The following is a 27,881-nucleotide window of genomic DNA, read 5'->3' on the forward strand; positions in this document are numbered from 1 at the left end:
TTTCCTTCCTGCTGAACTTGTAAAAATTCACCCCTTTCACAGAACATCATTTTCCAAAGAGCACAGGGAGCTCCGTTAGCACCCATGGGCGGCAATAGTGAAATATTTTGTTTTTCACCATAGGAACGGAGTTCCCATGCGGGGGGATGGCCACCACATCCACCTGTCCCAGGATGGAAGCCTGACTATAAGCAATGTCCAAGAGGCTGATGAGGGATCCTACACATGCAGTGCCTACAGCAGCAGCAGCTCTGTCAGTGCCAGCTCGGAGGTGAAGGTGCTGAGGAGCCGGCCTAGCAGTGAGTTCAGCGCAGCCTTTCTGCTTCTCCTGGCCCCTGGCTGCTATTGCACCCGTCATGTGCGCCAGTCCAGCTCCACCTCGGGCTTTGGGGTGCAGCAGGAGCCTCAGGGTCATGCTGCGTAAGGAGCCCTGCTTTCCATGGAGAGAAAAGCAGGATGCTGGAAACACCCCCTGACCAGGGCACTAGGAATGTAACAAACTTCCTGAGGCCAAAATGCCATAATTGGTTGGCCAAATAGTTGGTTGTGTGATTTGTAGTTGGACTTTAGACACCATCCAGCTATCTCTACCTAGAGGGTAGGTAGAGTAGTCTCTCCTCTCCCTGGAAACTGCATTTTCCTCCTGTATCTCACCAGAGGTATCTGTTTCATCTTGAAACTCAACATCTCCTTCCTGATGTTGGACTAAATTTAGAACTGGGGTGGGGGGGTAGAAGAAGCAGGAACATGCTGTGTCTTTTGGGAGGGAATAGCAATCTGAGGATAAATTTACAGCTGGTTCACCCTTTGCTTGGCTGCAGCTACTGTGAGTCACGTTGCGGACCTGGGCAGAGAGTGCGTGGACCAGCCCCACCTTGCCAACTGTGACCTGATCCTGCAGGCCCAGCTCTGTGGTAACGAGTACTATTCCAGCTTCTGCTGTGCCAGCTGCGCTCGCCACCGTCCCCAGGGCAGCCCCGCACACCCCCGCGGGTGACAGCCACGGCCACGGTGACCATGACAGGACTGGGGGTCTCACCTCTCTTCTTTTACTGCATGGGACAGTTCCAGGAACTCTGCTCTGCTGGAAAGCTCAAGAGGGTGAATTGAACAGCGTGTAGTGGGTGTAAATGCTCAAAGGGGGGAGACCCAGCACCCTCAGGTTTATTGTAAACTCCTTTTCCCCTGTATGCCTTGCTGTACCTAATCCATCTTTTAAGGATAGTTGCTGTCATTCACAGAAACCAGACAATAGTAGGGATGTAGGATGATGTGACTAGGGAAGGCAGAGGACCAGCATGAAAGAGGGAGAGAACAATTCTTCATACAAGCAGAAGAGAAGCGCTCTTAAAAACATAATCTCTGAAGTGTTTGAAGATGGGCATGAACCATTCCAATCAAAGCACTAATGAGCCATGAACATTTGTTCCTCCAATGAGTATTGCTGAACAAGTGCTCCTGGGGAGCACTTTCTATCTAAATGCAAAGGACTCTGGCCATGAGAAACAGCTTGATGCATATAAAATTAGTGTTCAGGTCCTAGGAGATTACTGGCTCTCGGGATACAGCTGTAATGTCATGTTACTGTAACTGTTTTATTCCAGCAGACCTTAAACCAATTTCTAGTAGGGTCAGTTTGGTTTCTACTTGACTGCAGTCAGCTTTGGAGTGAAATGCAGAAGCAATGCTTCACAGAAAGCTTAAGACAAAATAGAAAACTACTTTTAGCCCTTTCTGAAGGCTAGGGGTAATTTAGATGAATATACCAACGCTGTTCCCTGTTCTGAGATGCTGCAGTTTAACCAGCACTCATTCCAGGAAGGCTCAGCAGTAATCTTTTTCCCTTGAGCCAGAACTGTGCTGTTCTGATGTTGTGCTGAGTTTGGGCAGGGGCTAATAATAAACACATAGAAATACGTGTGTAGGGACATTTCACTTGCTAGAATAAACCTCCCAAGGATCTGCTCTAGTCTCATTTAAATCCAGGAAAGCCTGGCTCTGCATGTGGCCTGGGCTGATGCTCACTGGTACAGGCTAACAAGTTAGGACTTCCAGATGCAGAGCAGCTGTAGCTGAAAAGCATCCTTCATTTCAAGGCCAACACGGAGTGGCAGCAAACATGGATCTGGGGCTCTGAAAATCTCAGGCATTAGAGGTGGGGAGGTGAGACTGTATCATGATTATATCATGTTAAGGGCCAGGAAAGGCCCTTAGGTATCTTCAGTATCTCAAAATGGAATTACTTTTGAGCAAAACGATTCTTTTACAGCCTCCACCCTACCATCAGCCCTGACAGTCCCCTTCTTCCTCATTCTAGGCTTGGATGGTTTGATCCTAATAATTAGCAACATTACCCATGTACTATTTGCATAGAGGTAGCTATAGACTGGTGTGTAGACATTGGTATTTTGGTTGGGGGGATGGAGAATTGGGGGTTTTACTTTTGTCTTCTACTTGTGTTACTTTAAGGCTTTTAAGAAATGCAGCTAATTTGGGCCTGTGCTCATACCACTCTCTTCTTCTTCAGTCCTGACCCATGAGTGCAACTGCAAAACATAGGTGTAAATTGCCAGGGCTGACAGCCTAGACTGGTTTGTACTCTAAACCAAGTAAATCAGTTCACATGAACCTAAAAATAGGAATCACTGACCGAATGACTGCACTCTCATCAGCACAGGTATGGTTCAGGACTGGGCACACTGCTCTAGGGTGTGAACAAACAGCAAAGTCTACAAGCAATCCAGTACAGGAGAGACAGGTGACAGTCACAGCTGTTTGGGGCTGGGTCCTTCTGTGGTCTGATAGATTCTATCTGCTAGGAAAGACAAAAATACTTATTTTGCATTTAAGACCCTTTAATTTGATTAGGGAAAATTTCCTCTGCTGGAATGCAGGACAGGCATTACAGTATAAGGTTTCAAGTGGAAATCATTGGATATTTAAGAACAATGAGATGGTCCTGAAAACATCCACTTGTGTTTGTACATATTTTTCCATTTAACATCTCGGACCAGCACCTTTTTCTCTGTGTGTGTGTGTACAGGCTATTTTACCATTTTAGTGTATGATACGACTTTTGCTTTTTGAGACCAGACACTCTGTAAATTGTGGTCATTTTGAAGCCCTCTCTGTTCCATGTGTGGCATCAAGGAGTAGTCAGGGTCTGCTCAGGAGCATGGTTAGAAGTGGACTGTGGATGTATCAGACCCTTTTGTCCCAGAGTAAGTAGCCAGTTTTCTAAAGTCCCTTTCTAAGATGTCAGAGGCTCTATTTTTAGAATATTTAAATATTCTGTGTTGTCAGCTCTCATTTACACTCTATGGTTATGTAAGATGGGGCCAGGAAGTGCTTTCTCCAGACTCCTGAGGGCTGTAACAGCCCCCTGCTGCTGATGGGCAGGACTTTCAACAACACTGGAAGTGCTCTGGCTAGTGGAGAGTTCATGCTGACCTCCTTTCAGCTGCACAACCATCACAGTAGGGGTGGGACTGATAGGCAGCAGCTCCCTGCTGTAAATCCATGCCATAAAGTTAACTAAAGGGTCTTGACATTTCTTCTGACAAGGTCAGCTTCTCCCTTGCTGTAGCCCCACTTAATCACCTACTCGAAGTTTACCTTTTTATGTCAGAATCAAGATGTTTATTTTCTTCCCTAAACAATGGGTTGTAGGAAGTGCTTATCTCCATGGCAGAAGGGTGTAGGTATAATAGATTATTTTCAGCTTCATCTTGGGGCCCTTCATGTGAAAGATACGTAACTAACTGCTTTCTTTCCTACTATAAATGTCTATAAATACTTGTTTGATTTTGAAAGCTGAAAAAAGCATTGACACCAACTCAAATCCCACAGGGAGTGGTTTGCATTCCTATTCATACCATACTGAACACAGGTAAGAATCTGTAAAGTCAAAAGTTGTAGTTTTCTAGACTGTCACTGTAAGACTCACTGTACTTGCCTGGAAATGGAAACTGCTGGCAAGCTCAAATCCGAGGGCCAACAAAGGGAGCATTTCTTCCCCTTCAGGTTATGGAGTCTGACTTTTTCCTTCTGTCTAAACTGACGTGGTGCCCATAAGAATGCAGTAAGAACCAGTCACTAACAGGGTAGGTATCAGCTCACTGGAAGAACAGAAAAGAGGTGAAAATACATCATCATCTCATATGGCTCTTTTTAATAGTAGAGGAAAGAAAGAGTTTTTATTTTTGGCATTACTGAATGTTACTGTCCTCATCCTCGTCTCTTTGTAAATATTCACTGATAGAAAACACAGCCATGCAAACCCAGAGTCTGGTATTTTCAGTAATGGCCTCTATTTTAGAGCTTTAAGTGTTTATGCATCACAAGAATTTTTTGAAATCCAGTTTTAAAGTTCAGTGCACCCTAACAGGTAGTAGAAAATGCGAGGTGTTAAGATATTATTCTTAAGCTGCTAGGTTGGCAAGCAGTGCTCATCCACACTCACCTTACAAGACAGAAGATACCCAGAAGGGCAAATGCTGAAAACTGAATTAGGGTGGGAAATAAATCTCTCACAGGCAGTGCTTCTACCACCAACATTTATTTCTGTTAAAGCAGATTATAAATCATCAGTACAAATATATATAACTTACATTTGCTTGTAAGGCCAAAGTTTAAAAGTAAAGTTAAAATGAGATGGTTTTCACAAGTCACCAGAGGCAGAACCTGGACCAGCTGCAGCCTTAACCACAAGGTTTCACAAATCAGTGGGAAAAAATAAAACCAAAGTTAAAAGTCTCTTAAGAACTATTGACAGACAAACATAAAATGGTCTCCCAGGCAGCCCCAGGATGTAGATATGATGACAATAAGTTGTCACAGTAGTGTTAGAACCAATAGATTAAGACAAAGAAACTGCAGCAATATATGAAAGGAAAAAAAATCCATACTATATAGAATATGTAGATTGATTCCAATAAAAAACAGTAAATTCTCCCCATGGTTTTCAAACCATGACAATACTGTTCTTTAATTTTCTTTATTTAAAACTACGATATAATGACTTATTGGTTGTGATTGTTGTTGCAATATGCTACTTACAATGAACAGATACAAGAACAAGCTAGAGCCCCTTTTTCCACCCCCCCAATATTACTTACTATAAGAATCAGCGATAAATCAATCTTATGTACAATTTCTTACATCCAACCCCCTTGTTTTTTAACCTTTGGCAAGATTACTTACAACTCATACAGCTTTTAATATCCAACTATTTAAAATATTCTAAATGCATAAAAATAAAGATTTTGGCTTTACTTTATTCTTTACATATAATATTCACTTTGTTACTCAAAATGGAAGCTCAACTTTTCCCACAGACCTAGCTTTTGCTAAGGTGACAACATCCCACCCATATCCATCCCCCCCCCCACCCAATTTTTCCCTGAGGGGGAACATCCAGGGCTTGCAGGGCATCAGGAGGACACAGGTACAAACATCTGCCTTCCTTCGTGTGAGATGATTGATGTTTCTGCAGAACGGGCTTTGGGACTGGGTGCCTTTCTTTGCTCCATTTGACTTCCAGCTTTCCAAGAGAGGAGGGAATGCAGACTGGGGTGGCTCCAAGATTCCTTTTAAGAACTGCACATTAAATTCTCTGTGTGTTTCCATCCTCCCCGTAATTGCTCCCTCTTTCTAACCCATTTTTGTTTGAAGGGACCTTTGGGATTATCAAAGCAAACCGATCAGAAACAGTCCCCTCTGCTCCCTTTATCCCTCTATCCTAATGTACAATTTCTCCGCCCCCCCAGGACCGCTTAAAGTTCGATCTCAAATGTCTTCTGTAGGTCACTGGAGAAGGGGTTGGTGGGAGAGGGGTTGGTGCGCTGCTTGGCCTTGCCCTCCAGAGCCGCCCACTGCGCCTCGAAGGGGTCGACCTGCGGGGCGGGCGCGGGGGGCTGCGAATGCTTGTCCTCGGCCGCCCACCTGCCGCTCTCCACGCCGTTGAAGGCGGCAGAGCCGTTGTGCTGCGCGGGCGGGTGGAAGAAGGGGCTGGCGGTGGCACTGCTGCTGCCACCCTCGTACTGAGGGGCCGCCGGCTGCTGCTGTTGCTGCTGCTGCTTGGCCAGGCTGGGGGACTGATGCGGGTGGGCCGCTGGAGTGTGGCTGGCAGTACCAAAGACGTTGGCCACCATCTGGGAAGGTGTGATCCCAACCACAGGGACGCTTGGGGCTGCATAGGTCATCCCATTTGGTACAGCGTAGGGCTGAGCTGGAATAAACGCTGGCTGCATGGGCGGTACCACGCCCACCGGCACAGGCTGAGGCGCAATGAAGGTGCTGACGGGGAAGGCTGGTGCTGACTGGGAGGCTGGAGCTGCTGGAGGAGGCTGGAGTAGTGGCTGTGGGGCTGGGGCTGAGGTTGGTTGCTGTTGGGCTCTGACAGTCTTTGAGACCTCTTCCAACCAGCGGTCTGCCTCTGAGGGAGTACGTCTGTGATTCCCTTGGAAGAGACTTGGGGAGGCCGCACCTGAGGAGGTGCTGCTCCATTCGGTGCCTGGGAAGGAAAGCATGGGCAAGTCACTAATATTCCCACTCCTCATCCTTTATTGGTTAGAAAGACTGGAGGGTGTACACAAGAACACAAAGGCCTCCTCCCACCATGACTGAAAGATGCTTCCACCATTGGAAGCATCTTTATGCATCCACTGTTCTGTTCTAGGAAGACATTTGTTAAGATGAGGTAGGTAAGAGGTTCTTCACTAAGGTGCAGATTTATGGGGTTTTTCTCTTCATAGTAGACATCTAAGACTTTAGGGTACACAGGAAAGCTGCTGCCTGCACTCACAACCTGGTGGCAATGATCTAGTCCGTAATCACTAATCCCCCCTGACTGTGGAGTATATTTCTGAATGCACAGCTCAGGACTGGTGGACTTGGAAGACAAAGGTCTAAGAAACTATTTTAAAGACAAAGTCTGGTACTCTTACAAGGCTGAGCAGAACCTACTATTTCACTAGTCAAGTTTCTCTCATGGAGTGGAGCTTACACCATGAAATGAAGTAACAGAGATTGCAGGCTTCTGGCACATGTGCCCACATGGGTGACAGCCATTTCAGCTTACACAGTGCCAGACAAGGCCTGGAGGGACAGACTAAACTTACTAAACAGAAGAAATGAACCTCTAAGCCTTTAAGCAATCAACTTAATCCCTCCTTATGTACGTTAGTGAAAAGAATACACAAAAATTATTTTGGGTACACAGAGATTCTTTCCCTTTTATACACACAAACTCACATACAACTTCATTACTTCCTTTTTAAGCACTGATTCTATAAAATGCTGCCAAAATAAGTATCAATCCAGGTTATAGACCTAGAACCAGCAAGTTCATCACTTCTCTCCATCCACTCGTGCAAAACGCTACTACTTCCGGCTTTTGTTCCTGTTCCTTCCACTTGCCATTAAGTGGCACTGACAATTGTCTCTGGGGCTCAATTATACTTTTGATCCAAGTTCTCATAGCAATGCACCGGATCTACTTCCAATCTTACCAGTGACCACGGCTGCAGCTCCAGTATTAGCAGCAGGAGCATGAGCCCAAGGATTGGTTTCACGAACTGGCATAGCTGTGGACACTACAGCAGCTTGGGATGGTTTAGCAGCAAGCACACAGAAGGCAGAGGCAGTGCCATTAACTAAAATGGGAGCAGACAACATCAGTGCGATTAATTCATGCAAGGCATGCACGTGACTGGAGAATTAGTGGGCCAGGTCATACCTATCAACATACAACACTCTTAGACACTTCCACATGACAGGGGTTTGTGTAATTAGTCAAACTGGACTGACAGTCAATAAAGGTAGTAAATTTCATTTCACCAAGCCAACACTTGTTAAGAGAATCATGGAATGGTGGATTTTAATGTCCTTTAGCAGGCCTTGAGTTCTGATGACTTATTGAAGTTAAATTTGTTGTTTCTATAAGGAAGAGGTATGGCTCACCAGTAGTTATTGTACTGTTAATTTTAGATTCAAAAGTAGAACACCTTGTAGATACAAAGTAACAATAACTACATTTAACATGGAGAGGTTCTTTTTTCACACAACTTCTATAAAAGCATAGCAGTGAAATGAATATTAATGGCTGCTATGAGTTCTATAGCTGGCGTTTTCCCACACCTTATCTAAGAATTTGTTTAAAAAACAGTAATTGTGGTGGCACAAAATCCCTTCCCTTGCGAGATCTGGTTCCTATGACACACTCCTATGCAGTTCAGGAGGCAGAATGCAATAAAATAGCCATTACCTCAAAGTCAGTCCCTTTTATAGGTAACTATCGTGTGGTAGGTGCATGAACTTATTGTTAAAAACAAAACCACAGAAAAATTAAACAGACAAGATGAATAAAGCAGGATGCATTCACCCAAAATACTGGTAACATGACTTGCACAAGAAATTAAGACCATGTGTTACTGGAAAGCAACATTATGTGCATTCAAGCCTCATCCAGCACCCAAAGAAATCACAAACCTTGAAAGGCAGGAGACTGTGGTGCAACTACTGTCACTGGTTTTGTCATGGGGGCCGAAGAGAAAGGATCTTCTGATGGTGTGCTGAAAGCACTGGTGATCTGAGAGCACAGGGCACTAATGCTGTCTGTTTCCCCTTCTACCTCTGGGACTAAAATGTAAACAGAATTCATTAAATTGAAGGTTTAAAGGATACAGAAACAATTTACAACTACCAATGTGAAATTGAAATATAATTAGTTCCCTTATGTCCTACATGTTCTTGCTACTGATTTGCATGACAGCTCTTTTTTTTTTTTTTTTTTTTTTACATTAGTGTTGAAGATCTGGCCTGAAATAGAACACCACATTAATGTATTTTGTGATTAAGTCAAGAGGGCAAGGAGATCACTGTTTCAGATTTAAAGGATGCTCGTATCAGAAAATAAAAAGAGTTTTCTACAGTTTAAGAAGAGATCTATATCTTTCAGTATTAAAGTGCTAAGCTTCTCAAGGGTTTGGCTCTAAGATTTGGCATTCTGTGAAATGAAAATACTTATGATAGATTTAAGTATTCCAGCAACATACTTGTACAATAACTAGATGAACTTTAAGTGTACTGACAGCAATGCACAGCAGCAAGTTCAGTTTAGAGTTGGTGTTCATTGTTCCAGTTCAGTGGTAGCTGAAATGCTCAGTTCCTGTGCTAGAATCCTAATAGCAAAAGCTGAATGCTCAGATAAAATGGATGCTCAGTTTTAAACAAAGCATCAGTATCATGTGGATAATGTAACATCTGGAGTAAAGCTGCCAGCTAACCAGATGTTCTCATTATTACTGATGGCAGTGTTTTCCAGAAGTACTGATCATCAGTCCGTCATTGCACAGAACTGACATGAGCAGGCATAATCAAGCACAAAATAGTGTAAGAAACATAAAATGTCTGCACACAACATGCACCAGATCTAAAATTCAGGGGGAGGCATGCCCAAAAATTGATTCTTTGAGGGATATTCCAATACAGTGCATGCAGTGGGACAGTAAGCAGCACTGGCAGTGGCATATATGGGAACATGCATCAGAAATGTTCTGAATCGTGAGAAGTTGAGACTGTGGTGTGCTCAGTGACTATCACTACTGAGCAGTGCACTATTACTGTAAAACTGATTGGCTCAGTGCTGGCCTTAAAGCACAGGTCACTAAACAAGGGTTATGGAAGAAGTCAGACTAAGTATTTTTATGGGGTTTGCCTTTGCCACAGTAATTTTTACTTCAAAGCTTGGAACCCTAAAACCAGCTCTGTTGCCAAGTGGGAGTACAGCTGGCCTGAAGGATAAAACCCAGCTAAGGGAACTCAAGGACATTATGCAAGGTAATGAGCACCCCAGGAGTTTATGTTGGGATGACTCTTAGAAAACTCCACTAACATCATGTCAAAACTGTACCACGTAATACTGATACAGCCAGCTGTACCACCTAAACAGGTAGGTTCTCTTAATGCAACATGAAAAGCAATTTCATTGCTCACAAAAGAATTCAGACAGGCAGAAGGACAGACTGCAGAAGAGCATCACATGATCCCAAGACAAGCGGTTAAGGCCTTGAAGGGATTTGTGTCTCAGGATGCCCTGACAGTAAGTGGAAGAACTGGTTCAGTGACTCAGAGGGAAGAGCTAAAACCTACTAATTCAACAACACCCATTCCTGGAACACTTCAAGCAGTGCTCCAGTACTTCAGACAGCAATTAAAACTGTCTTCTGCATGTGAACTCCACATATGAAATTCTTGCCTTTTCCCAAAGCAGAAATTTTCTGACATGGTGGATGTTTGTTCATGATAAATGATCAACATGAGGCAAGAAGAAAGATTTACTAGAAAATAAGGAATTACTTGAAGCCACAGAGAAAGAAAGGAGGAAGAGACAATTTAAGGCAATGTTCCACTGGAACCATTTGGTTTTACCTGAGTTTTTCATGGGGAAATCAGTCTTCCTTTGCACTGTTGAAGGCAGCTCGTTTATTCGCAAAGACAACTGGCGTTTAAAAGGAGACATCTTTTGGCTGAGGGCAGGGAAGCCCCTGAAGGACCCTTGCCTGGCAAGCTGTTCTATAGGGGCGTGCCGCCGTGGGATGGCGTGGGGGTTGCTCATTTCTTTATCCACAGAGGCAGCAACTTCAGCAGTAGGAGAGGTTGGTGAGCCAGAAGAGGGGGCAGGATTGTTTGGTGCAGCACCTGGTGCTACTGTTTTCACTTCTGTTTCAACTGCTGGAGGAAACAGGGTGAGGTTAGAAGAGTAAAGCAAAGTACTGTTCAGCTGCCTACCTGTACTCCCATTTGTTTTGAAAAGAGAAATTGCAGGAATTTGCATAACTAGTACTCTTGCAAATGAGTTTCTAATAGCAGAAACACAATTTCTGTCTACCTTCATTGTATTCACCACGTCACCTGACACACACCCCAAGCCCCACAGCTTTCTAAGGCAAGCCACTTCTAGAAAGGATGGCCTTACATACATATTCTTTCTAGCTATTCCTGAGATCCCAGCTCTAGAAATACTTGCAATTCATCTATGGTTAAGACTGAAAAATGCATTGTGTATTTGAGACCTTCATTTTGCATCACACAGAACCATGGACAAAAATATTAGTAGATACTGTATTAAGTGACTTTGGGCAGCACAGCTTAGCAGCAGCAGTGAACAGAACACAGCTCCAGGATCCTCTTTCAAAAGCCACCCTCCCAACCCTGCAGAATCTGCACCACTAGCCAAAGACACTGCACAAGCTTTAGCAGGCCAAAGGTAGCAGCAGTCCTTAAAAGGTTGGGCTGCAGCTCCCAGCTCCTCCAGGAAATACATTACAGGTAGAGGGAAATGTGCTGCAAGGCAGATCCAGCCTCTGAGCTGACAGGCCTTGCTAACACCAGACACACTTTCAAGGAGCTCCTGTGTCACTTCTGTACTGAATTTAGCTGCAATGTTACTACCCAATCATGAGTTAGTTGCAGTGGAAGCTCCTTCAACTTAAAGTCAGCTGCTTCATTTTGGAGGGCTTTGCATAGCACCACAATGCTCCTGTCAGACAGGCCTAATGGCAGAAATGCCAGATTAAGATTTGTTTAAATCATGACACTTATGATTAGAATTGCAATGGGGAGATTTTTCCACCTCTAGGAAAACTCTCTCACTCATAAATGAATTGGCTTTGAGGGTAACAAACACAGCTCATCAACACAGAAGGACAAAAGGAAATCTCACTATCCTGGTATGAGCTCTCATTTTACCTACACTGTTTTCCAAATATTTTAGAAAAAGCAATGACTTTTTTTTTTCTTTTTTCTTTTTTTTTTGACACATCAGCAGAATAACTAAAAGTCTGGTAAAGAGAGGAGTCAGACTAGAGATTTCTGAGGAGTTGGAATGGTAGGAGAAACTAATTACGTTGTCTTGCAAGCTTCAGTACCCATGAGTTGCAGCTGCTCATTCAAGTGAAACTTTTCTAATCAGTCTTTCTTGGAAAGGATTTCACACACCTTCATGAGTCAAGACTTTGACTCATGCCCTCAAGTAACAAAGGCCTTGTGTTTAAGCTTCATTTGGCACATTCTAAAACCAATGTATGGAAACAAGCAGATGGATGATGAAAACGAAGATTAAAGTTTTGCAATCAAGGGGCAGCATAAAACTTGCTGTGGAATCCTCTGAAACAAAAGTCTGACTTCACAGTGAAGCAGGTTATGAACAGTATTTATAATACCTTTTTTTGTGAGCTGTAGAACTCTAGGCTTTGTAATTAAAATTGAGTAAGAAGTTCTACTTTCACTTAATTTCAGAACATGTTATCTCCTCTCAAATCAGTTAGTCACCAATTTTGACTGTAATTAATAGTCAAACACCTGTGCATTTTATGGGGACAGAGTGGACAGAAAGCACTCTGTGATTGATCTATTCTTCCTTCATGCAGTATAGCTCTATACATACACGCTGTAACCGGTCTTAAAAACCAAATAAAATCTTTTCTAAGAAAATTGTATATAATTTACAGTTCATTTACCACAAGCATTAGACTACATAAATGATTACTTTGTGTCTGGCAAGCATGTTGTATTTTTTAAACAAATTTCTAATAAGATCTTTAAGTATGGTACCTATGGTATTCTCTGCCATAAAGCAGCCTGATAAAACAAAGCAGAAGCAGCTTTCACATATGAAGCCACCTGCACCTTTTCTAGAAGACATGGGAAAATGCTGAGTGAATTTGGGAGCATTTTTCACCTTGTGAACTGACAAGGGTCTGGGAATATGATTTGAACATAGAGGGAATGCTGTAGGGACATTAAGCTTCAATCCTCGCAGAGGCCTCAGTGCTGATTCTGCTCGCTGCAGATGATTGTTTAAATTGTATCCCGTACCTTTAGCATCCGGCATCTGTCTCATAATTTCCTCTCTCTCTGCTTGTTCAGTAGCTGTAGTGACCCTGAATGACCCCTCTCTAGTGAATGTGGTTCTGCTGGCATCAAAGGTGGCAGTCACTCCACACTCCTTCTCTCGCTTCTGCTTTCGCTCCAGGCAAGCTGCAAATGCACAGCCCACGGCGTGACTCAACCTTTCCCCCTGCACAAGACAACGTTGCATCACAGTGACTGAACAGAAACATACATGTGCTTCAAGCATCACAAACTGATAACCTGCCTTTACAAGACAAATCTAATTAAGGCATTAAGGAAAACTATTTTAATTGTATTTCAGCCTTAAACCTGATACATAAAGACTCCCAGCTACTAATGCACAAGCCATGTTCAAGAAGGCCACCCAGGAATGCATGAGATTGTTGGATGATCTGTTTAGTTCAACTGCTACTAAGATGCCAGTGCGATAACGTGCCCGCACCGATCCCTTGCCTCTAGACACATCTATGCACAAAGAAACTCATGAATTCATCTTAAGGTGTTAGTCCTAAAACACAAGTAAGTGCTATCCTTGGAGAAAGTTTACAGAGGCCTCAGGGAGACACTACCCTTGTGTGCACCTGTGAAAAGTACAGTGGTGACTACTCACCCCTCTTAATGGTCCTGACCAAATGCAGAAGTTAGATTTAGGAGTGCCTAATGAAAAGCACTTCCATTATTCACCAGGTCAAAAGAATCCACTATCTAATAACTGTAAAAAGGAAATTCAAGTTGGAGGAAGTCTAGCAACCCAGCTGATACAGCTGCTACAGTTGAATCAGAGGCACTATTGCTACCAGTAGCTCAACTCATCAACCATAATCAGTAAGTGAATTGACCTGTTATTCACAGAGGAAAACAGAAATGTTCCAGCTCTAAGGTAAGTTTTACTGGGAATCTCTGACTTCATTGTTTAAAGAAAAATGATAAATTATCAAGCACCATTGCTCTGAACATGCAGCTCTTGGGAGTTCACAGAGTGAATTAATTTGCATGAGGTTTCAAGCACTTTGTATAATGTAGGCAAGATTCAACAAATAGCAGAGAGAAGAAAAGGTCAGATCAGGGAGTTAAATAACTTACCTATGTCTACAAAGCAAGAAACTGATTTTAAACCTACTCGAAACATTTTTGTCTCTCAGAAGCAAATAGGATGCTAATTTAATTCAGTTTAGCTCCATCTCTTAACATTCAGATGACTTTTCATTCAAGATAACACTCACATACAAGACGCTGCATTCATAACCAGTCTGTATTTACTCACTATGATTTTATCCTGGAAAAACTGTCATTACTGTTTCAGTTTTTGGCTGTAAACATTTTCAGACAAGAAAACTTTCTGTCTATTCTTGGAAGAGTAGTTCCCTTCTAGTGGAAATTATCTGAAGCTGACTGCACTCCTTTTACACACAGGCTGAGCAGCATTTCTCTCCATAAAACAGCATTACAGAGGGATGGCAAATATTTCAGGTATGGGGAATTAGAATTAAAATTATTTACAAGGACTAAGTAATAGCTCAGCTGGAGTCAAAACATACTGCACTATTCCAGGTACTCAATTTTTTCTGCCCTTTACTTCTAGCTAAGAGCTGGGAGAGCTGGCCACACACCATATTCCACTTACCGTGTCCTTCACAGCCATAAAGCAGTGGCAGATCCAGCGTCTCGTTGTGCCATCTCGGCAGATGTAGGAGAACGCCCGGTCAAAGTTCCTGTCTGGTGCGCAGAAAGAAACCTTCTCTATTGTCTGATCAACTATAAGATCCTAGAGAGAAAAAATCCCCCCCACAAAGAAAGAAATGTGAGGAAATACGGCCAAACCCTTGAACAAGTCATTGTCAGGAGTAACTTCACACAAATGAGCTAGACTAAAAAGGGGAAAACCTGATGTAGCTGTAATTATCTGTCATCAGTTGTCATTCAGAATCTGTTCCCAGTAGAAAACAAAAAGAAAAGATGACATTCTCCACCATCCATCTTTGGGAGAGGTGTGCCAAGACACCACTTAAGAAATTAGGGACCCAGTGAATTCCTATATCCTCTTCTCTAGACTATGGAGGCACACGTAATTTTATTTTTACAACAGCTCCGTAGTCTTGCAACCAGAAAGTTTTCACTGTGGTTAAAACACAACACTGAAACTTAGGGGAGAAAGGGGAAAAAGGTCTTGCAGCTGCTACACAAAGAGCAAAATTCATGTCCCAGTCAACTAAGCAGGGATGCAAGAGAGAAGCACCTGCAGCACTGATAGCACCAAACACTCCCTATTTAATCCCATAAATGGGAGAAGTGTTTCTAAAAATCGATAGTGCGGTTTAAGATTATGCCATCCTCATTAAAAATTAGATTTTTAATATTTTTTTCCAAATTATTTCATTTGGTTGGTGGCTAGTACTTGGCACCTCTGCTGATGTATTCAACCACCAGGAGGCAATAGTTTATTTTCTTTTTAAATCCTGTACTTTTAATTACCTTCAGAGTCTGCACAACTTATTAAAATTCAATTTGAAAATATTACATATATGCGGCAACATTTCTAAAAATACTACATGTATTATTACTTTTACATGAGGCAATCAGTAGACTGAATTCATTCACATCAGTATGTTTGTATTAGAAAATGAATTCCTGAGAGAGAGCAACTTTAGCTCTGATGAGCCATACCACTACAGCAGCCCAGGAGAAGTCTAACCACAAGCAGATATTTGACAGGCAGTTGCACTCCAGAGGGATATGAATTACCTCTGCCTGCCAGTGTTGGCTTGGAAAAAATCATCCTTTAGGCTGACAAAAGAAAGTGTCAATTGATATGAAAGTAAAACAAATTATTTCACACTGACAAGAGTTAAAACTGTTCTCATAGCTATGCCATCTTTAAAAATTCTAGTGCACTGGTGGTGTTAAGCCTAAAGCTCTTATTTTTAATTGTCTACATCTACATAAAACTGAGAATAATTTGCTTTTACTTGGACACATGTGCCTTGGTAGTACACCATGTGCTAACTAATCATAAAAAATTGTAATTTCAAAATAAAAAAATATAAAAAAATCTAAAACCATGCCACAAATATCTTTGCTATTAAAAGATTATTAAATTTGATATATGCAGTTACTATTTAGTCTGAGTCTGAGGCTACAATCTCTCTATTTAATTTACTCTCTTCATTGCATTTTTGGAAGCTCTTAATCATTCAGATCCATTCCAGGATTTGGACGCACTGAAAATGATATTTATATATATATATATATATATATGTGAGTTTGCCTATGCATTACTATCGCAACCTTTGCAGTGGTGCAGACCAAAGTTCAGGGACTCTTCAAGTTCACTGCCAACAGAACTTATCAGGAAAACAAATGCTTATTGTAGTAAATGCAACAAAAAATATTCCAAGCTTGTGCTACACCTGCCACATTCTACAAAACGTGTCTTGAGTGTAGTGTGGAATTAACTGGGAAAAATTTGGCAGGTGTACATATGTTTACAAAACAAGAAATTATTAAACTAAACTACACACTTCAGTCTTCCTTTCAAATACCAACATTTGCAGTAACATAAAGATTGGTGTCCATTTAAAGATATAGCACATACACTATTACAGAGAAATTGAAAACTTTTGACTTTTGCCCGGGGAAATCTAACCTTTGTTTTCTCATCTACAACTCGGAGTCCATCCGCCGAAACCCACAGGACAGCTTTGACGGCTTTCTTCCCAGACTTTCAAGAAAAGAAAAAAAAAAAAAAAAGAAAAGAAAAGAAAACAGTTTTATGCCAACGGCCAATTGCCTCCCACTTCCCCTCTCCAAGAACTATAACATTAAGTGTAGATGAAGTCCATGGTCAGTAGGGTGCCCAAAGCTCAATCCAAGTTGCAAAACATTAAGAGAACCAAGCCAAAGCCAGTATTTCAGAAACAGCACGTCGTGGGGATGGGGAGAGGGCACAGGACAGGTGAGGCAGAAATAAGGTGTACATCCACTGACAGTAAAGAATTCAAGACTGACCAAGTGGGTGAAGAATTCCACTAGAGTCAGAAGACACTCATTCATAAGGAGTTACACCACAGGTAGCTTCTTCAGCACAAGTTTAAACATAGGAAAATTCTTACCTGATGTTTCCACCAGCCCTACCTTCTGCCCCAATAGTTGCATGGCAGAATCATGGCATCACCTTAAACCAGTGTTAAAAGCTCCCCACAACCATCAGTTACTGTGTAGCTTATTAAGCTCATAAGCTTAATGCTAAGATCAATCACTCAAATATGTTTCACTAATTTATTAAGACCTAAATGTCTTGTCTTGGGAGAGAGGTATAAAAATAGGCTTTCTTAACCCTTTGGTGTGTATCTGGGAAAAGCAGTGGTGTGTGGCAGGCGGGTGCAGCGGAGAGTGGTCTGGCTTTTATCCAAAACCTGACTGTGGGAACTTTCAGCTGCCGCAAGCTGAGGCTAAGTAAAAGTGGGAAACACAGGAAGGCTTCAGGAGCCGTTTAAACTACAGATTCTTTCCAGGCTGTTTACTTTTCAAAGGAAAGTTACAGAAAACAGTATAAACACAATATTCTTCTGAAGATAATTCATTGAAGAGAAAATAGGTCAACTTAATTTTACTGGTTGTTACAGAGAACTACTACAAGAAAACTAATACCTTTCCTTTTAGCATGTCACTTTAATTCAAAATTCCCCTACTTTATAGCCAGTTATTAAAATATTCTCTTTATGTGTTTTGAAGCACTGGGTTTACATAGTCTGTGGCTGCTAATGGCACCCACCAGAAACCAGTGCAGGGAGTGAAGAAAGGAACAACATTGCGGGGTGGGGGGGGGGGGGTAAGCTGAATGGGGTTTCAGCTAGTGGCTTCAAACTAGAATTTTTTTAATAGTTTATTGCAGATGTATATACTTTATATTCTTACAGCAAGTAATGGAACAAGAATACATTCTGGCATAAGCTACTGCATGTTCCAAATCGGCAACACCAATTTTAACACTATAAGAATGAAATATGTTGGAGTGAAAAGTCTCCAATTATATCACATTGGTTTCATTCTCAGAGAAAGCAGCAAGTGTGAAGAAAAAGGTGCTGGCAGAACTTCTGTTTGTTTTTTGGGGAGGAACTATCTGTCCCAATTTCAGAAGCAGCAATGACATCCTGAGCCTTTTCAAAAAGCTTGGTGAGAACAGAGAATGGCACTGACTTGCACAGAAGAGCATTTAAAGAAAAAAGAAAGAAAATAAGCACAGCATGAAAGCAAGCTATAGAGAAGTGCTTGCAGAAGCAAGTTTCTAAATGACCATCCAGCCTGTTGGATACCCCAGAGAATGTTTAATTTAGATTCTATTAGGAATGCCTAATAGAAAGAGTGCAATTCACAACAGAAGATACACTTAAATTTATCATCATATGTGTTAGAAAATATTGCAGCATACCGAAGTAACTTCTAATATTTTATTTTAACAGACTGTATCAATACCCACAAAATATAGTCTGTATTTTCAATGTTCAGCTAGCTTTCACAGCCTGAAGGTCCCTATTAATTCCAAAAGAAATGGTCTGTCTCCTTGAACTGTTTTAAAAAGAGTATCAGTTGTTTATACGCCATAAGTCTTTAAAACCTTTATTTCAAGCAAATACAAACAATGAAGATAATGCCTGCAGGTAACTGGTTTAGACTGCCATCTTTAGATTAAGAGACACACATCTTTCCCCAGCAAACAATAAAAACCTTGTCCCTACAAAAACTGTGAACAGTTCCTGAAGTTTGTATTAAAACCAAGTTTAACTGAGCTGGATACTTCATAAAGCAATGCTGATCTTCAGCAGAGCTACTCTTCACTTGCTATTTCACCAAATGAGGATTTAGGAATAGCTAACACACGAACTTCATGTTTCTCAGAATAAAATTAAGACCTTCCTAAGCCCCCTTTTCCCACTGAAACATTAGGTTCCACATGCAAGAGAACCAAAGATGGGTTTGCTACACTAACAGAAAAATAAAACTCACTTTCATCTCCCAATTCCTTCTTCTATATTTATGCTGGATGCAGTGATTTGAAAGGGTTTATCCTTACAGTCTATACCCCAAACCCACTGCTATTACTGCTGGACAATGCATGGTTTTTACATTTACTGAATTCTCAGCTTATCTGTGCCTCCAGTTCAGTTTCTATTGGATATACAAGGGATATTGCCAAGTAAACTGTGATTACAGAGTAGATAGGAACATTTGCACTATTGGCACATACTGGACAAAGATCAGACCAGCTGCAAGATACTGCACGGGAAGTGAACTCCAACGCAGGATCGCAGCTTGCAAAACAAATGCTGGGAGATACAGGCAACTCCAGAGAGAGCTATTTAAAGCAAGCAGCCAATATCCACTGGAACAGGATGCTCTGAAATGTTGCTACCAAGGGACTCATCTAGACATTCAGATCAGTAGCTTGTCTTCATATTCTAGAGCTTTTAAATGACAGCACTGCCTGAGGAGAGCCACGTGTGGCATTGACTCCTGGGAGCCTGATTTGTCAGTGCTGAGTCGGCACCAATAGAAATCTCACTGCTCAGCACTCCTGGGGAGGTCAGTTATCTGCTCCAGCAGGAGATTCATTATCTGGACTCATTTCAGCCTCCTCAGACATCTCCAGGAAAGCAGGTGGGCACTTACCCTAACACACAGCAAGGCCAGAGGACAAAGCAGGTCCATGGCAGGTCAGGCATGACAGAAACCTCACTGACAAACTGGCTGTGCCCTAGAGATGGGCCTCCACCAAAGAAAGAGCAGCTGCTTTGATACCTTGCAATATTGTAAGGTAGAAAACAAAATATTAAGGATGCCAGAACAGAAGCTGACCAATAATGCATTTTTAAAATACTTTAACTTTGTTCCTAGCTTTCTACCTATTATATTTTATCCTATCCTGGGACTTGGGCACAGGTCTAAAATATACCTGGAGCCTGAAGTGTATATATAAAGCAAATTTTTCATTTCAGACTCTGTATAAAACATGTGATGAGAAATACACTCTGTAAAACATGACAAAGATCACCAAATCTGTACTGCTACTCATTACAACAGAAAAGCTTTAGTTTTAAAAGGAGCTGCCTAAAAAGGCAGCTTATATGATAACCACAAAAGCTTAACCTGGAGCTATCAACAGACATTTCATTTTTATTTAAAGCTGAAAAAAAAAAAAGTTTTCAATACTAACCACTTGAACATTTCCACACACAAATCCATCATATTTACCTTTAATAAGGAGAAAAATATGGACAGGGAAAGTGGCAAATGTGTCTAGACTGACTTTCTGAAAGCTGCTGGTGTGTTTTAAATAGCTCTGCAGTTTGGAATAATATATTAATCCCAATGCAAGGCATTTGGGAAGAAATTATAGATGAGACAGCCAAAAGATATTACAGTTATTAGTATTTCTCAATTATTAATAAGAGAACAGCTGTCCCTTCTTCTGCAGATTTCCCTAGATGAGGGCTCCTGTTGTAGGCCAAAGCTGTAATAAAGGTACTGCCACACTGGTACTGTGGGGATATCTAAACACTATGGATTTTAAGTGGTTTCTGTGCTAATTAATGAAATTCACCAGCTGAAGCAGAAGTAGGTCCTTCTTTGTCAAAATATTATAAGATAAAAATATCTAAAATGCTATGGCGAAGTACCAGACTTCATTAAGTATCAACCAAGATGTAATAGGATAAATGGCATATTTAATAATTTAAAAAGTCAAAGAAAGATTTTAACCTAAGTGCTATGCAAATACCTTTCCTTTTACATCTTTGCTTTTTTATGTACCCTAACATAAATTAGTACCAACAAGCAGAGAGAAAATTAACATGTCTAATCAGGTTGAGGTGGGGGGGCTTTCTGTTTGTTTTCAATTTAGCACTTTGGGTCTGTTCTTTCTAGATTCCAGCTCTAGGATTTGATTTGCACACAGGACTGTTCTCACAAATCTGACAGATTTGCCATCTTCTGTATTTTAGGCCCTCACCACCTCTACACTTTAGATGTGTGCTTTCCCAGACCATAGGAGGAAACCAAAACTGGAGAAACGGATATCTCTGTGTGACATCCATCATTATTTGAGTGAATGGTGAAAAAGGATCAGCTGAAAAAACTTTACTTACTCCCCAAGTAAAGCCCAAACCAACCCATGACCAGAGAATAATCTGCTTCAAAAGACTCCAGCATGTATGAACGCTACAAACCTGTTAGTTTCCATTTAAGCAAAGTTTCATTTTATGACAAGATACTTCAGAAGCCATTATCTTAGATTAACTCCACATGAAAGCTGGATTAAAAAGTTTTACAGGAATTTTAAACACAGAGGTAGGAAACAGACAAGAGGTAAAAGAGAGCGTGGTCTTTCTGCCTTGCAGAAATGTAGGTAGCAGGAATAAAACCACCCAGCCACCAGCAGTGCAGCACATTCTTAATAATGACAAAGAATTGCTTCCCTTCTTATCTAAGACATTGTCCTTGTGAAAACAAGAGCACCAATAGAAATCGGAGATTGAGCTAAAATTAGGAAAATATAGTAGGTAAATGCCTGATCTCATCTTCATATACCTTTGAATTAGGACTGTGCTCAAAAAAGGAAGGTTTAAAAGATGGCACACTGCTTTCTCCCAGTGCTAACATTTGGGGATCAACTCATGCTGCCAGGCAGCTGAGCATGAAGCACTTACAAGGTGCAGACTTCAACTTTCTGTAGGTGTTTACCTAGGTAATGTAAGTTGGCACAAGCTTAAGGGTTAAAAATGAATTTATTTTTTTTTCAAGAAGACTAAATCCCTTCAGAACATTGGATTTCTGATAGTCCACATATATTTAAGTTTCTATTTCAGGTTACTTTTGAGACCACATTCTTCAATCAAAATATTTCCCAGTCTGTTTCAGAAGCAAATACTCTGAAATGGATTAAGGAACTCTCAACACTCTGATTTTATGGCAGTGCTATACCAGGGATGTAACTCCTTATAGTGCAAGCACAAACAAGGCATTAAACTTACTTTTCCAAAGAAGCCTTTGAAGAACTTCCTTTCCTGGAGGAACAGGGGGGACAAGTCGAGCGCTATTACTGTAGGTAGCTAAAATGTCCCAGGGTTTTCAAACCAACAAGCACACACAAGAATAGGGTTTGGAGGGAAAGGAAGGGGTTTTTAGAGTTATCCATGAGAAGGTGCGACAGGCAAATGTGAAAATAATCCTATGAAAATGCAGATCAAAGGACACACACAGAGTTCTAATAAGCTACTGCCCTGAAATTGGTGGAAAGAAGAAAACCTCAGCCCCAATTTCATGCAAAGTGGTTACTTTATTTTCACTCTCCCTTGTTTAGTCCCTTTTGGTTAGGTTATAAACCAAACTTGGCAGCAGACATGGTGGTTAAACAAGTAAAATACTGTACAGGCTCTTGTGAAATGCAAAGTTTTAACTCCAGAATTGCAGTCTAGCTTGCTCTGTATTCTCACTCTTCCCCAAAGCTAATGTTGTGTATGTTGGAGAAGCATGTATGGCTGATATACAGCAGGGGTAAGTACTGCTGCATTTTATTCCATTTGTTTGGTGCTCTGGCTTACATGCTAATCTTATGCTTTACATCTTACACAGTCTTCTCTGAAGAGCAAGGAATTTCATCGTAATCTTGTGGTAAAACTCAAATATAAATGAGACCCCTTTCTCTTTCTCTAAAGCCTTCCAAGGCTTTATGCAATAGTTATACAAATACTAGCTATTCATTCTACAACTCTGAACTGATAGGTTGAACAGTCTTTAAAATCAGCTCAGGCAGGCAGAGACAGTTAAGCAAGTGCAAAGATACCAAAGGCTGAACTACACTTTCCTGAATTTCTTCAGGAAAGCAATTATACAGATTGCCCGATCCACATTAAGAAAAAGCCAGCACACAATTTAAAGCATATTTGCATGCAGTTTAGTTTACTAGCTTTATTTTGTTACCAAACTGTGGAAAGTAAACTACACGAGAGAACACTTCAGCAGGCCTGGTGCTCTGCGAGCACAGCCACATGCTGCTCTGCGTGTGAGGGAAGCCGACATGAAGCACAGAGCTGTTCCTGCTGTCTTTCCAAATTATTTCACTTGTAAGAAAGCTCTGCTATAGCTGTAATGAGGAGGAGGTGGAGAATTGCAGAAGAGACAGGGAGTGTCTCTGTGACAGCCCCTGACCCCACATTTACACTGTGTAATTCCAACCTGTTCATCACTGATACTACTATATTCAAAGTATTGCCACAAATATCCTGAGGCAGTGTCTGAAGAACTGATTGATAAACAAGGTTATATTTAAATCCAGCTATGGTTCTGATGCAAGGCAACAGAAGCCAGGAAACACCAAGTTAAGGAAGGAATATCTGTCTCAACTTTGCATTTCCTGGCCCTGCTGGTGGGTCCCTCTCTGCCCAACGTCCTTCCACTGGACATTTTACCAAGTATCTGTAACATATTTACAGCAACTCAGACACTGTGTAAAGAACATCTCCAAGCTCAGTCAGTTGAAAAGCTTAAGCACTTTTGGAGGCAGGAACAGTTATGTATTTGGACAGGATATGCTGAACACTAGGAGGGGAACTAATGGATTAATCACAATGTAGCGTACATAATGAGAAGGGGTTGGATGCTGCTGCCAAGTTGAGCAATGACTATTGCATTACACTAAATAACAGCTTTTTAAAGACAGCAAAAGCTAAAGAGGTTCACCAGAAGCTACCTCATTTTTAGGTGATGGTTAATTTTGCCCACAGAAAAACGCTTGTTAAATAAGATTATTTTTTTAAATAAAACTAGACAAGGTTAATGGAAAAGGCATCATGCAAAATGGGTTTTAAACAACACTAAGTTAATGTAGTTTAGAGATAACTAATGCAATTTTTAAAATATTAAATTATGTCTCTTTACCTGCTAAAACAAGAACATATATTAAAACAAATGCATAATTTAAAACAAAAAGTGGCAAGTTAGAAACCAATACTACAAGCTAAAGCTGATTTAAAATCAAAATATGACATGAGAGAGTATACTTTTGTCTTTATATGATGTTCCCACACCTGAGCCAAATACACTTAACAAGGCCCTTGAAGTAACTTTGCAGTTCGCACTAAATATTATAAATTCAGTGAAATGGTTCTGAAGAAACCATTCAGAGCTTCATGTCCATCCACAAGAATCTTATCAGATATTAAATGTACACAACACTAGCAAAATATCTCTACTAAGGGAATAATATAAGATACATTGGTAACATTCTATTAAGGAAAAATGCAAGTTCTATTGATAATATAAATCCATGTTAATAATAGACTAATAGTTGAATATGAGTGGTTTTGATCTATTAATGAGACTGTGATGCCATTTCATCAGACAGAAAATCACAGTATTGTTGGTGTGCAGTTTCAGAGCTATAAAACTGTAACAACAGAGTACAGTGTGGATGAAGGATTCTTGAGCTAAAAGTGGCTTCTTGTACTCAGTTGTCAATTAAGTAATGTCTGAATAAAATGCTCACCATCACTTGTTTGCAAGTTTTGCAAGATGCAGCACTCAAAACCAATTATACTCATTAAAGGAGCAGGAAATAAAAAAACCCTGAAAGGTTATTTCCCACAATAAAGAGATAGAGATATTTGTTTGCATCTTTTCTTTCAAAAAGCAAAGCAGTAATTAAACTATTCCTAAAGTCCTAAAGATTAACACTGTTCTATATTCTTAGCAAATCGCATAAAATCTTTTAAAACCCAGTAGTCAGTCCTATAAAAGAATAGTCTTCAGTTCCCCAAATAAATTGCAAACTGTTGTATTGCAAGAATTAAGAGTCGAAAATATTTCTATTAGAATAAGAAAAGACAGACAGAACTTAATTTTTGGAAGCTACAGGATACAAATATTTCAACAATTCTAATTTTTATTGACTGGATTTATAAACCCTACACCTTACCTGCAGAGAATGAAGTTTAAAATAGTTCACATACACTTCAATGTCATTTAACAACATTAAAAGTGAAGTCCAATTGCCCTTAAGCTAGTCTTTTTTGAGCATTGCAGCTCAAACTTGTAATTCTTTCAAAACCAAGAGAAAACCCATCAAAATAACTGAGTAATGTGAAAGCAAGGGACTACCAGAAGAACGAACTGTTTTCTTACCACATTCCTCACATGCTGAAATATCTCCCAGTGTTTGGCTTCTGCTAAATTAGGAGTGTCTTGTACAGAACAGAGCTTTCAGTAATGGTGATGTCCTAAAGAAATGCCCCTGGTTTAAAACTCACAGGCTGGGGGTGAGGGACAGGGCTTAAATTGCAGTGAGCAGCTCCAAATGGATCTTGGATCTGATAGAGTCTAGTAACTAAAGCACATTAAGTAATTTCAGTAATCTGAATCTTCCTCTTGGGGCACAAAGAGAATTTCACCTCTACTTCTCAACTTCCAACACTGACAAAGGAGACAAATAGCAATTGTAAGAGATGTACACTTGTATCTGGTGTACATATAGACATCAAACAGCAGAAAAAAAATCAAAATTATCTGAAGAGAAATGGTAATTTAAGAGAATGGGTAAATTCATGTCACCTACAATTTGGAATAATGATACAACATGAATTAGGGAAATTTAACTATTTACTTTCAGAAAATGCTGACTAACTGTAAAAGTGAGATATCCAAATCTGATGTTTGAATCAATAATTTATGTGATCATGATTCATGTGATCAAGGATCACAATCCTAGAAATCCAGATTCCAGAAGAAACTGGGTGCTATGCTTTTACTATGTCTCATTAATTATAAGCTTAGCTATACTTAGCTGGCTCATGGACTTGTAAGATTTTTATAAACTAGAGAACAGCTACTTCACAGCATAGCTCCCCAGGAAGAGAATGAAAGAACTTGAACAAAGCAGATACTGCAGTGCTATTTGGTGTGCTAACAGAAAGTATTCTGAGAGAATAAAAATCAGAAAGAGACAAAAACGGATGCAATTGATTATGTGGTCAGTAGTTGCACTTTTAGGTACATAAACTAAATCCACAGAACAAAGAAACTCATTTATATTTTGTGTGGCCCTTTTTAATAAAAATCAATCACTAATCACTGAGGACTGAATGGGAACAGATGGGATGCGGCTTTAACAGGTTACTATACATTAGCTGAGAAAGAAAGAATGAAAAGACTTGATTTTAATCAGAACACTAAACCAATTCACAAACTTTACAGCACAACAGAAGGCAGAAAAGATGACCTATAATCCTCTGCTATGTGCTAGGAAGAAGGGAAAAACAGGTTTAGATGGAAGCCATTTGAGCTCTCAGACTTGGTGAGGAAAGAAAAGAGATGTCCATGGCACATCTTTTAAATCAGTAAAAGTGCAATAGAAAGGTTTGACGGAATTGTTTGATCGATTTTGTTGAGCTGCAAGGATACAACGGTTTCTTGCACTGAATGCATATTGAAGAATGTATATAGATAAAACATATAAGAGAAGTGATGACAAGGACTGCAGTTCTCTATTAAAGAAATCAAATCTTTCCTGTCCTTTCTCCTGTTTTTTTTTCAATGATGTTAAAGCCTCAGTTCCTTGACAGACTGATCACTGCCTTTCTGGAGTTCACTATTTCCGCAGGATTTTGTGGTATTATTACTGCAGGAAAGAGATGACAAGACCTCTTCAAATGAGCCACAGAAATACAAAGAGCTTTGAACGAGTGCCATTTACAGGAGCAAACGTTCACAGAAGCCAAACTAAGAGCAGCCCACTTCATGACATATCAGAATTAGGCAGTCTTCAGGCCACTTTGAGCAGATGCAAGCCAGATTATATCATGCATGACTACAATGTTGCAGTGCATTAGAAAAAAAAGCATCCTAAATCAAGTAATATTTTGTATAATAATGGTGAATTAAGTCACTATTAAAGTGGCAGGCAACAGAGGGAAAGAGAGAGAGAGAGGGGGAGAAGAAAAGAGAGAGAGGGAGAAGCTGTTAAAAAACAATGGTTGAAGTCCCATGTGGGTACCAACTTAGCCTGAAAGGTCACAGAGAATTTTTACACATTTGTTTTGCAAATAGTTTCTGCAAGTAGAAAGAACAGTTGTAACTCTCCCTCTCATCATCAGATTAGCACGTCCCCCCAAGAGCAGCAGTGCTCTCAAACCGGCCAACTGTTCTCCTAACATGGGTCAAAAGTTCAGTCTTTAGCTGGAGCCCTGCTCCGAACAGACCTTTTCCAGTAACGCTCACAGCCCCAAAGCCAATGTTTACATTAAACAAATATACATACAGATTTCAGCCTCTTCACAGCATCTTCACAGATATGCATTCCTCTGGATTCGTCCACTTCGACATGCCCCAGGTACTGCAGGAAAGAGTATGGGAGAAAAGGTTAATAGCAGCTCCTTACACTCCCGGGGTTTTGATGAATCCAAGCTCTGAATTCATCTCAGTGCAGCAGATGTGATACACAGCACTTTGCCAGCCTTCTTTTAATCCTGCATTTGGAGGTTTGACTGTGTGTATCTAAGGGGGCACCAGCATCAGCAGAAAAGCATAATACAGTTAGAAATTTGGAGGGAAAGACAGACTTTCCTTACCCAGGGGAAAATATGTAATTGGAAAGTATTGAAAACTGTGCTTTCCTGCTTATTCATCATGAGCTTTAGTCATTTTTTTTACTAGCACAGCATGAAAACCTTACATCAATATAGAGAGGATGGTGAATAAATTATTTTTGAATAATGATAAATATATTTAGTATTGAAAACCAAATTACACTACACAGTAATATTTTTGAATGGTAATGTCCAAATATTTCAAATATTTTTGAATGGTAATGTCCAAATATGAGAAATCTGTCCACTTCCTTTTTTAAAATTGTAAACCAAAATTGTTTATCTTCATTACAACAACAGGCTACTGAGACATTCATCATTCTTACAAAGAGG

At 40.5% G+C, this 27,881-nt stretch overlaps 2 protein-coding genes across 22 annotated transcripts in view; one reads left to right on the forward strand and one right to left on the reverse strand.

Annotated features, from left to right (window-relative positions):
* Positions 1-997, forward strand: part of PAPLN (papilin, proteoglycan like sulfated glycoprotein) — a gene marked incomplete at both ends in the record, with an annotated part of 41,401 nt that extends 40,404 nt beyond the window's left edge. Inside the window, 2 exon segments of the mRNA XM_083863544.1 lie at positions 124-299; positions 822-997. Coding sequence (XP_083719670.1) covers positions 124-299; positions 822-997 — 352 coding nt within the window.
* A 3,545-nt stretch (positions 998-4,542) lies between these two features.
* NUMB (NUMB endocytic adaptor protein) overlaps positions 4,543-27,881 on the reverse strand; it is a 92,003-nt gene continuing 68,664 nt past the window's right edge. For 12 of the 21 annotated variants that reach the window (XM_083863562.1, XM_083863564.1, XM_083863547.1 and 9 more), the window contains 9 exons: positions 27,221-27,295; positions 21,942-22,019; positions 16,559-16,633; positions 14,540-14,680; positions 12,880-13,081; positions 10,432-10,734; positions 8,491-8,640; positions 7,512-7,655; positions 4,543-6,514 (listed from right to left, as the gene is read on the reverse strand). In XM_083863562.1, coding sequence (XP_083719688.1) covers positions 5,775-6,514; positions 7,512-7,655; positions 8,491-8,640; positions 10,432-10,734; positions 12,880-13,081; positions 14,540-14,680; positions 16,559-16,633; positions 21,942-22,019; positions 27,221-27,295 — 1,908 coding nt within the window. In that variant the 3' untranslated portion in view covers positions 4,543-5,774. The remainder of the gene's footprint in view (positions 6,515-7,511; positions 7,656-8,490; positions 8,641-10,431; positions 10,735-12,879; positions 13,082-14,539; positions 14,681-16,558; positions 16,634-21,941; positions 22,020-27,220; positions 27,296-27,881) is intronic. The other 9 variants (XM_083863549.1, XM_083863551.1, XM_083863550.1 and 6 more) reach the window with 9 other exon arrangements.

Source organism: Zosterops lateralis, assembly GCF_965231275.1.
Source record: "Zosterops lateralis genome assembly, chromosome: 6".
NCBI classification, from domain to species: domain Eukaryota; kingdom Metazoa; phylum Chordata; class Aves; order Passeriformes; family Zosteropidae; genus Zosterops; species Zosterops lateralis.